The sequence below is a fragment of the Oryzias melastigma genome, linkage group LG11, assembly GCF_002922805.2.
Source record: "Oryzias melastigma strain HK-1 linkage group LG11, ASM292280v2, whole genome shotgun sequence".
Taxonomy (NCBI): Eukaryota; Metazoa; Chordata; class Actinopteri; order Beloniformes; family Adrianichthyidae; genus Oryzias; species Oryzias melastigma.
In genome coordinates, this window is record NC_050522.1 from 23,699,141 (window position 1) to 23,710,605 (window position 11,465).

At 32.9% G+C, this 11,465-nt stretch overlaps 2 protein-coding genes across 6 annotated transcripts in view; one reads left to right on the top strand and one right to left on the bottom strand.

The window, feature by feature from the left end:
• vps45 (vacuolar protein sorting 45 homolog) overlaps nt 1-4,937 on the bottom strand; it is a 17,159-nt gene extending 12,222 nt beyond the window's left edge. Inside the window, exons 1-6 of the mRNA XM_024298534.2 lie at nt 4,650-4,937; nt 4,075-4,209; nt 3,944-4,004; nt 3,680-3,759; nt 1,492-1,560; nt 1,257-1,394 (exon numbers count right to left, since the gene is read on the bottom strand). Coding sequence (XP_024154302.1) covers nt 1,257-1,394; nt 1,492-1,560; nt 3,680-3,759; nt 3,944-4,004; nt 4,075-4,209; nt 4,650-4,742 — 576 coding nt within the window. The 5' untranslated portion in view covers nt 4,743-4,937. The remainder of the gene's footprint in view (nt 1-1,256; nt 1,395-1,491; nt 1,561-3,679; nt 3,760-3,943; nt 4,005-4,074; nt 4,210-4,649) is intronic.
• A 1,401-nt stretch (nt 4,938-6,338) lies between these two features.
• The window catches only part of LOC112162668 (pogo transposable element with ZNF domain), a 29,169-nt gene continuing 24,042 nt past the window's right edge, over nt 6,339-11,465 (top strand). The window contains exons 1-6 of one of the 5 annotated variants that reach the window (XM_024298530.2): nt 6,339-6,539; nt 9,696-9,802; nt 10,184-10,305; nt 10,399-10,474; nt 10,901-11,107; nt 11,180-11,335. In XM_024298530.2, the coding sequence (XP_024154298.1) occupies nt 9,715-9,802; nt 10,184-10,305; nt 10,399-10,474; nt 10,901-11,107; nt 11,180-11,335 (649 nt within the window). In that variant the 5' untranslated portion in view covers nt 6,339-6,539; nt 9,696-9,714. The remainder of the gene's footprint in view (nt 6,540-9,695; nt 9,803-10,183; nt 10,306-10,398; nt 10,475-10,900; nt 11,108-11,179; nt 11,336-11,465) is intronic. The other 4 variants (XM_024298526.2, XM_024298528.2, XM_024298527.2 and 1 more) reach the window with 4 other exon arrangements.

Consider the following 11,465-nt stretch of genomic DNA (forward strand, 5'->3'; position numbering starts at 1 on the left):
TAAAAAAAACACATTTACATTTCATAAAACGATCATTTTATTATCAGAGATTGCCTTAAAATTTCTAATATTTAAAATATTATTTGTCATCTTGCATTTTAAGGTTTAATATAAAAGTGTTGTATAAAACGCATCGTACATGTTTACCTTATAATATACTAAATACATTTGAAAAAAAGACAGTAAATACCATTTAATAGGATATGCAATACTTACGAAACCTAAATTTACAACAAAAGTTAAAGAAAGTTTTGGGTGATCTTTAATCATGAATCAAAGAGGCTAAATCAATAAATAAAACAATTATGAATAAATCCCCAATTGTTGATGTTCGCTATAGGTTTTATTTGTTTATTTTTGTTTTAAAAGAGCGAAGTAAAAAATGTACTAATGGCTTTATTAATGATATGACGGAGTAAAGTAAAAATATGAGATTAAAAGTCATAAATTTACAACTAAATCTACGACTCAAAATCACGCAAATTTAGCCGATGACTTTTCAAGTCATAAATATACAACTTTATTTTTGTAAATTAACAAGATTAAAAGTCACAATTTATTTATTGTTTTGTAAACTGGCCCCAAAACTACATCGTATAATGAAGTAATAAATCAGAAATAATATGTTTTCTCCTTTCTGTTCCCATTTTATTGTCACAAAAAAGAAAGGTATTCGAGTTGTGTTGTTTTGCTTTTGTAATTATTCTTTGAGGAATGAAAAAGAAAAAAAATCTTTAATCTAAGTTGTCAAAATGACAAAAATGTTTGTGTTTAATACATTCTTTATTAGTACGTTATTGTTAGTAGCTCTGTGTGCTACAAACGTTCTACAATCTAATTAAAATATATATCTATATAAAAAAGGTCTAATTAAAGGCAGATTTTAAAGCATAACATAAACAGATTTTAAAATATAAACGTATATTAGTTTAAATTCAATAAAAAAATCCAATTCATGTAATATAAACTTCTTATTTTTTTACTGCTGCTCAGAAACTTCTCAAAAAAATCTAAATTGCACTTATTTGTATTTTTTGTATCTAACTTTATTTAAAAAAAAGAACAATTCAAATTATTTTTTTGGACTTCCTTAAAAATATTCATGTAATAAGTTGAACAATTGCAAGTAAAAAGGGCAACAGCAAAAAAAGAAAAAAAAAAGTGATTTTTTTTTCTTTTTTCTAAAAATAGCAGATTAAAGAGGAATGTCTTTTTAGAGAGAATGTGGGTTATTGGGGTGTCATTTTTCGGGAAACCTTGACGCTTTCAGCGAGCCGCTTGGACATGTCCGAGGACAGCTGGTAGCGGATCATCGGACACTTCTTCAGAGCCAGAAGAACGGAGGTCAGACCCTGAGTGCAGCGAGTCAGCATGGAGGGTTCCCAGCTCCGCCCCTGACAAACAAACAAACAAACAAACAAACAAATAGAAGCACTTTTCTCCTCATTCATTAAACAAATGAATGAGGCGAAGCAGCTAAAAGAAACTCACTCTAGCGACTCCCTGCAGGTTGAGGGAGAACAGGTGAGGATTCACTGCGATGAAATCTCCATAAAACTCCTGCATAAACACAATAAAACACTCAGGAAATTAACTTTTTAAGAGTCTTTATGAACTGCAGAAATGCAGCTGAGATACATTCATGTCTGAAGATAATTTTCACTTAACAGAAAATGTTGAAAAGTGAACTGTTTTTAAAAAACTGAAACTGTGTTCATGAAAACTAAATTACTTAAAAGCATATTTCTCGTCTTCACTGATGTTTTTCCGGAATGCTATTATTATTGATGACTGATTTAAAATTAAAGGTATATATATATAAGGGTAATAGTGTGAATACTTAGTAAGTAAGCATTAGTCACTTACAAAAAAAAATAGAGTTTATCTTCTATTTTAGCAACATGCTAGTGTTTTTGGCTAATTTGTCATCTGATGGGTTTTTTAAGGCTTATTTAGAGTTTAGCTTCTATTTTAGCCACATGCTAACGTTTTTGGCTAATTTGTCATCTGATGGGTTTTTAAGGCTTATTTAGAGTTTCACTTCTATTTTAGCAACATGCTAACGTTTTTGACAAATTTAGTTTATTGAGGAATTTTAGACTACTTTGAAGTTTAGCTAGTATTTAATCAATGTGTTAGCATTCTTGGCTAATTTGGGATCTACTGATGTTTTTTATGCTAATTTTGAGTTTTCAGACTAGTTTAGAGTTCAGCTTCTATTTTAGCAACATGCTAACGTTTTTGGCTACTTTAGCTTACCGAGGAATTTGGGGATATTTTGGAGTTTAGCTGGCATTTAAGCAGTGTGGTAGCTTTTCTATTTTATTTTTTGTTGGCTAACTTGGGGTCTACTGGGGTTTTTAAGCTTATTTGGAGTTTACCTGATATTTTAGCAACATGCTAACGTTTTTGGCTACTTTAGCTTACTGAGGAATTTGGGGATATTTTGGAGTTTAGCTAGCATTTAAGCAGTGTGCTAGCTTTTTTATTTTATTTTTTGTTGGCTAACTTAGGATCTACTGGGGTTTTTAAGCTTATTTGGAGTTTACCTGATATTTTAGCAACATGCTAACGTTTTTGGCTAATTTGCTTGCTATCGAGGTTTTTCAGACTAGTTTAGAGTTTAGCTTCTATTTTAGCAACATGCTAACGTTTTTGACTAATTTAGCTTACTGAGGAATTTTGAGATATTTTGGAATTTAGCTTGTATTTAAGCAATATGCCCACTTTATTTTATTTTATTATTATTATTATTATTTGGCTAACTTTGGATCTACTGGGGCTTGTTTTAAGCCTATTTGGAGTTTACCTGATATTTTAGCAACATGCTAACGTTTTTGGCTAATTTATTACCTACTGAGGTTTTTTTAGGCTAATTTACAGTTTAGCTTCTATTCAAAAGGCTAACGTTTTTGACTAATTTAGTTTACTGAGGAATTTTGGGCTAATTTGGAGTTTAGCTCATATTTAAGCAACATATTAAATACTTTTGCAAAGTTGGCAAGTATAGAGAATTTTAAGCAATTTCACTATCATTTCTCAGAACTTTAGGTCAACTTCAGCACACTTTCATAGTTTAACAAAATTTCCAGTATTTTTTGCAACATTTAACATTTTGCAAATAGCTTTTCCATTTTCAGCAAATCTTAAGCAATTAAAGTAAATTGCGTCACCATTTACAGCAAAAAGCTTCATCATCTTTAGTCCTACTTTCCGCAAAAAAACATTCACACTAGATTATTGTAGCTAATGCAAGTTTTCTAGTTTGGTGTAGAACTGTTGTGTTTTAAGCTTTAAAGACCCACACCAATTAGTTTATGATCTATTTTCAAAGTGTTCCCAGTCGTCTTTCAATTGTGCAAGTTTTAGACAAAAAAAAACTGTGTAGTTTCTAGGACGTAGTTTCTGCAAAGCAGCAGGTGTTTCTTAGAAATTTGCTTTTGAGATGTGGGCGGTACAACTTGGAGTTGATCTTTTAAGGTCTTGTCGCAGCTCTTTTTACAAACGTCCCTGTATTACAGAGTTGATTGCAATGTCATTTCTACCACTAAGACACCAACTAAAGTCACGTGTTATTATGAATTGTGAAACCTACAGATATAATCTGCAGATGTAATGCAATACGGCATTTTTTTAAATAGTTTTAACATTTAAACACACATTAGGAGATGACGCTCACCTGAACTTCAGCTACCACCTCCTGTTCATCCGCCTCAGCCAGAGTTTTGATCTCACTCTTACTGATCACGTTACTAAAATCTGAAGCACAACAAAATAAAAGCTTTGTTTCATTTAACATTTTTAAAAATCTAATTCAGAGTTACTTGCAATCTTGTCCTTTTAATGGAATTCTCTTTTCTGGAAGCAAAGTTAAATTATTGGTTGAATGATGCCCAAACTATAACAGAGACAGATCCAAACTACAAAGTAAACATTGACTTACAGATGAAATAGACGCTGTATTTCGGTCTCCTCAGTTCCTGGATTAGATGCTGAACGTTCTCCTGCACACAAAGCATTAGGTTAGGATCCGTGTCAGAAACGGTCCACACAAACTGACGGTTTGTTCTGTACCTTAGTGGGACGGAGGAAGCAAATGGCCTTCAGGTGCTTCATGCTGTCTCTGTTCTGAGAGTCGATCCGCTCGAACAAGTACACCTCCTTCTGCAGGATCTCGGACTGGGTGTACACCACGCTGACTATACTGGTCTGGACACACGAGACAGGTAAAAAACTAACTAAAAATGCATTTTTTAAAGTTTTATTTGTCTTAAAAATGCCATAAACTGTTTAAATTCCACTATATTTGGCACCATATTTGTATGAAATATACAATTAGTGTCTCCAAAAAACTGATTACTCAGAAAATACATCCAGAATTTCAGAATAAAGAGGATGCTGTGGTCTAAATCTGGAATGTTGTTGTTTACAAACATGACACCTTTGAAAACAAAGCCAAAAACAAACAAATTTCCTTACTTTTGCTTGCGTTTATCATAAAATGAAGAGTAAAAAAACTAAAATATATGACCTGTAAGTGTAAGACAAATACCAACAGAAGTGACAACGTCATATTAGAAGGAGTTAGACAGTAAAAGACCATAATAATGACAGAATGACAGGAATAAAGTTGCCATTTGTTGACCCACCGTCTCTTTATCCATGAGCAGCACCTTCATCCCGGGCCCGCTGCTCTCGATCATTTTCGAGATGTACTGCTTCACTGCGAGCGTCACGTTCATGATGGCGACGCTGACGCACGACAACCGTGAAGACGAAACCACCAGGAAAAAGCAGCTTCAGCCTCGAAGGGTCTGTTCTCTCCGTTTGAGGGATTTTATAAGGTTTTATCTTGGCTGGTTGAGCAGAATTGAGTTGTGAAAACACTGAACGTCTTTTCCGGGTGCCTGACGTCATCACGTCGTTGCGTCGTAAAATGGGAGGAGCGGATCGCTCACTTCTCTGGTTCTTGTTTTTACTGAAAAACCATGTGAAAAACTAGTTTTTATGGCTTATTTTTTATTTTTAGTAGAATAATTAATTACAAATATATTTTTTATTATTTAAATACATTTAATCATAAAATTTTGCCAACATTAAAATTATTCAAGGCATTAGTGTGTTCAATTTAAAAACATTAAACTAATTGTTCTTGTTTTCTTCAGCTGGATTGCTACAGTAAATTATCAGCCTATTTTAAATTTATGTTTTTATCACACCAAGCTCCCTTATTGTATGCATTTACATCCATGAACCTCCCCTTTTATCCTCCTCTGGTCTTCCAGATTGTCTCTCAGCTTGCTTTCACCAACCAATAAATACAACTTTGTAAATATCTAATTAAAGGCAGGTTTTAAATCATAAACAGACAACATATTTTAAAATATAAACATTTATTAGTTTAAATCCAACAAAATAATAAATTTATGTCATATCAATTTTAAAAGAAGTCTAAAACTACATGTTAGCATAATGCTAATACTTTCCATTTCCTAAAATGATAGTAGAAAAAGATAAAAGCACAAAAGACATTTCTTTAAACCTTTATTTCAAATGTCTAAATGTAGCTTAAGAACTGCTAACAATGAAATACTATTATTTGCATGTGCTTTTTGGTAGTTGACTACTGTTACATGAATTGATAAGACTTAAAAAGCAAGTTTCTGCTACCACAAGGCAAAAACTGTCAACATTTTCTCTAGATTTACAATAATAACCTTTTTTTTGTAAAGCACCAATGTTTTAATAATAAAAAAAGTAAAATTGGAACGTTTCATGGTCTGTAATCAACACCTGTTTGAAACAGAGATCGAAATTACCTTCTATGTTTTTATGAATTTGGCTTGCTAAATAAACATTTCAAAGTATTCAACAAATAAATACCACTGTTTAAAGGAGAAATGTATAAAAACAAATGGCAGTATACGATCATTAGCATCGTGCTAACAGGTCCTAGCTAAAACGATCTGTTTATACAAAAAACGATTTCTAGTGTTTACCCTTCCTATTTTATACTTTAAATATACAAGGTTTCAACTGTATGCTTCATGATATGCCAAGAAAGTAATAAAGGAAGCGTAGTATTTTTGATTTATGTTAGATAAGGCTTGTGAAAGCTAAGTACTAGCATGCTAGCACCGTGCTGCTAGTCGAATAATCTGCAGAGGACTCCGCGCAGCACTATTTGTTCATAGATATTCATCCGCTTGTTTTATGTGGAGTTGCGAAATGAAACTTTTTGCACTTTATAACGTTACGCAAGAAAATTAAAAGCTGTTTCTAAACGATCCGATATCCCTCCGCCTTGTGTGAACGTAGTACCAAAAGAAGAGACGGCAAGATCCATTGAGAAAGCGGAAGGATACACGGCGGAGTTCACACGACAAACGCAGACTCGAGCGTGTTTATGGTTCCAAATGCTATGAGATAAGTCTTCGAGACCAGCACGCGCTGCATTCGTTATTTTATAAACCGCAAATTTTAAAGTAGCAATTTTAATGGAATAGATATTTATTTACCACATGAAAAGCCTGTATGAGGTAAGTGGGCACGTTACACTCTTGTTTAGACGACTGTAAAGTAAAAGAAGTCACACATTTAGCTGTTCGGCTAAGTGCTGCCCTTTAGCATTGTTAGCTCTTTGGTTGTAGAAGGGAGTGAGGGGTTGAAGTAGGGTAAAGCTAGTTTGTACTTTATAAATAACACACTTTATTGTCCGTTTGCAAGATCGCGAGTTAAAAAAGTTATTAAAATATGTATACATTTACTCACTTTTAGGAGTTATGATGCAAATATGTTGTATTATTTCAGGAAATCTCTTTAATCTTTGACTAGCATACTAGCTTAGCTTGCTAGCTAACAAAGCTAATTCCTTTAAAGTCAACCCGATTCAACGTTTATGATATTAATAACCAACTGAGTTTGATTTTTTATTTTATTATTTATTAATTGTAACAAAAAAGTTTAATAATTGAAGCAAAAACCAAACAACAACAAAAAAAACCCAAACAGGAATCCATCGGAATTGGCTTACGATTGTAAGCTAGCACGACGATAGTTAGGTGTGAAATCATTGTTTAAAAGTTTATAATTAACCTTGTAGCTGCTCGCTCAACCAAAATGTAAAGCTTATTTTGAAGAATTGTTAGAATAAAATAAATTGGTCAAATCAGAGTTGGTTTTAAATAACTATTATTAATTTAAGTAACTGGCGTCAAAACTGGCCATGACAGGTAAAGAATAGTCAATATAACAATTTATATATTCATTTTGACATTAAAAAATTCACTTATTAAATGAGTTCAGAACATTTTAAAGTCTGACATCAGTTGATGTGTTTTTTTAAAGTGTTCCCAGCAGTATTTTTATATAATTTTTTTCTAGCACATAGTTTCTGCAGAGCGGAAGGAGTTCATTTGAAATTCACCTCCAACCCCACCTCCACTTCCCATCATCCCTTTTTTTACACTACCTTCCGCTAGCTTACAGTCCCTTACAACCCTAATGTAAACTTAGCAGCTAAACAAAAATAGTGCACAATACTGAAGCTATCCAGCCATAAACAAAGACGTTAATGGATCTAGTCGTGTGCAAGTGGATGATTCGGAGGGAGGCCGTGGATTGGTTATTGTAGTACCTACGTTACTGCTACAAGCTTTTTAAAACAACAGTTTTTAATTTACTCCCGATTCACTACAGTTTGAATGAAATAATACCAAATTTTAAGCCTAATTTTCCTAATACATGTCCTCTATGATAAGAGCATGTTAAAAACAAAATTTTTCAACAGATCAAAAGATGATCGCAGTGGGACTTAAAGGATGTTTTTAGCTTTTTCGATGCAGTTAGAACGGTGTAGTTCTTCCAGAGTATTGAGAAAGTAGCCATCACCCCTTGAAAGAACCACTTTGAAGAGAATTGTGTTATGGCATTTGAAAATTAAGATTAAAAATGCAATTTTGAGTATTTTTTTAATTCGAACTGTGTGAGCAGATGAAGAAATGCCATTGAAAAAAGCATGTTGTTGTACAAGCGTCCTGCTCTGGTTCATTCCGATGCATCCACTTATAAACAAATAGATCCATCATGATTTTCCTCGTCTGAGCTGGAGTGTGGCACAAAACTGTACAGCTGGATAGCGCCAATGTTGCTCGCCATTTTTGTTACACCAGTAATGTTAGGTTGGTGTAGCTTAAGCTAGTGGGAGAGTATGTAAACAGATGGATAATGAGAAATTGAGATGGGTTTTACGCTACCGGCCACAACTCGGGGGAATTTCTGGTGAACTCCTGCCGCTCTGGAGAAACTGTCCTAAACGACACCGTTTTTTTTCTTTTTTTGGCTAAAAGTGGAATAATCATAATTTTAAGACTTGAAAATGGATCAAAAAAATTATTGGAGTGGGACTTTACATGCTTTCCTGTGTGCCACTGAGCAGCTGGTAGACCACAGCAATGAAAAGAAACAGTTTTTACTGTATTAGTAATAGAATGTGATTACGGAACACATTTAATGTTGTACATTATTTGCCTAAAAACAAAACTGGCGCCTTTGTAATTGTGCCAGTTTATCCAAAATTTTATTGATTTATTTTTTTTTTTTTATTTTTTTTTTTAAATAAGTTGCTATTAGTGTTTAGGGTTTGTTTATCATGTGTAAAAGAGTAAAAAAATCTATAAACATTCACTGGACACATGAAGAAAACTTTATTAATAGTATCAAAGCATACACGAATTAAAGAATATTAATTTTTGTTTTAAATTACATTGTTAAAATCACATCAGTCAAAAAGATACAATCTTAATAAATTCCATCATTGTTGTAAAGATACATGCATTTTTTTTACATTTTTTAATTGACTTGGACTGATTTTCCCATCAGACAGACAGTGCAAAAAATTATAGCCCATTAGGGACTCCAGAAAATCATCAAAATTGTTTTTCTTTATTTAGAATCTGCATTACTGCTTATTAACAAAGAATTATCTTGAGAAAATTCTGTAACTACCAAACAAAAAAATGTTAATTAGCTTGAACACTTTTTCTTTTATATAAATAGTATTCTTGGTGTTCTTCAGCATTTGTTGACATAATTTCGTTTTGATTTGACATAAAAACTTGTTAAATCTTAAACCCAACTTAGAATTTTGGTGAAAAAAATATCAACCATAATAAAAAAAACATATAAACTCTTTATCCAAAATAAATAAATTCAGTATTTTAAAAGTTATTATTGAATATGGACTGTAATTTGTTGGATCTGGTTAATGTTAAAAATTAATTGAACTTTTAAATAAAAAAAATATTTTTGCTGCTTCATTCAAACTGGATTTTTTTTAAATACATTCAAAAAGGTTTATTTTTAGATGAGTCAAAAACTAAAACACTGTTAGTTGGAGCCCTTCATTGTCTAACTAAAAGCTTCCTGATATTATAACACTTCAGTATTGAATGATTTTTCTGGAACTTTTTTGTGTCTTTTGATTTTTTTTTTTTTTGTAATTTTCTTTAGACAAATTAGGGGCCCAAACCTCAGACAGTTTAATGTAAATTTTGAGTGGAAAATCCAATTAAACGACAGAAAAGGATAACTTAGCCTGAGTCATTACTTGATTTCCTTTTTTGTCAAATTAAAATAGTTTATTTTTAAATGTTAAAATCAATTTTATTAAAGGTGTTTCATGTTTTAACCAACAGATTTTGTTTATAGGTGAAGATGATGGACTGTGATGATCAGAAGTTTGATGGTTTGCGTGACTCACCAGAGACGAATGTAAAGAAGGAGAAGCCAAAACTGCTTGAAGGTTTGACACAATTTTAATATTTTAGCAGAACAAGAAAGGAGATGTTTTTTTTTAATAAGTTTGTGCTTAAAAAAACAAAACAAAAGTAATAAAGCAAATTAGTTTTATGGATGCTTGCAAATCACATCAACTGCTTTATATTATTTTTTTTTTGCAAAATATCTCCACATTTTCCTGCAAAAAATGAAAAATAAGAGGAAAAAACTGATAAATTAACAATTAAACTGGTAGATGAACACAATCTTCCATACATTTACCTGTAAATCTATTTATTGTGCTTTTTTATTTGAAATACTGTAATGTGTCCTGTGTGGTTTTATTGTTATCTTACCAATTAGTTATTACTGCTGCATAATCAAACATAAAATGTGTTTTGTTCAGTTGTCAAAACTTTTGTCAATCTGATGGAGATCAAAAAGGAAAGCGACACTTCAGCAGTCGAGATCATTGCTGTTCCAATTCCTCTTTCTAACTGTAAACCCGTCAAACACAACACAGAAAAGGTAAATAAATCCTCGTTATGTGATGATCAATTATGTTAATAACTGTTTTAAATAAAAGTAGCCAATTCACTCATGCTCTCATTTTCTTCAAAGCAGGAATTCTCTCAGTCTTCAGGTTCATCTCTGGGTTTCACTGTCAATGGCAGAGCCGTCAGCATGCCCTCTGGAGGTCAGTCTGTACTTTAGAAATAAGCATTTATTTGTTCAGTTTGCTTTTTTTATTTTATACCAAAATCAGCTGTATCCAAGCAATTAAAGCCTTTTAATTGTAGCAAAATATTGAAGAAGAAAACAAATTAATTAAAAAAAATAATAGAATTCTCTTACTAAGTTTGTTTATTAACTTTTCAATCAGGTTTTGTGTTCTTTTTGTTTTATTTAAGCATTTTTAAGTGTATATTAAAGTACTATATAGTAGTAGCTATTTTACTTTGCTTTGTCTGTCCTTCCTTTTCCATTAAGAATGTGCTTACCAAGACACAAGAAGATAATTTTGACCAAAAACTTGAGATGGGATATTTGTCAATCATTTACGGTTCTCTCTATTTGGAAAAATTACACTTTAAATTGCAGTAAAAATTCTGCTATCTTCAAGGTGCAGAGCTGAAGCTGTGCTCTCATCCTGGAGGATCAGCCAGTGGATTCACCTCCATCCAGATGCCGGTCACTCTGACCGTCCACAGCCCTGCAGGGACGCACGTCTTCAACACCACCGCCTCCTTAACTTCTTCTGCCCCCTCCTCGAGTAATTCGGCTCCTGCTGAGCCCTCGCCTAAGCCCGACGCCATTCCTATCATCACAGGTACTCGATACAAACTCCAATCGGCGTCCATGACGGGTTTGAATGTATTTAAATCTACTCTTTTTAACCCAGGTGTGGTGTCAGGTGAAGCAGCTCAGAAGGTTCTAAATGACCACAATGTGAACTTCACCAGTAGTGTTTCCAGCCCTCCTCAGAGCGTACCCCCAACGTTCGAGAAGAAAAAAGGGCTCAGCAGCAAACCGGCGGCCAACAAACAACTACGAAAAGGTTTGGCTTCTGACACACTTACAGTAAAACGCTTTATTCATGTTGGGATGTATTTTCTGGTTACTTTTTGGAGCAATACTAATTTTTTTGGGTTAAAGTGGTTTGATTTTAAGTAAATTTGTGGCTGAGA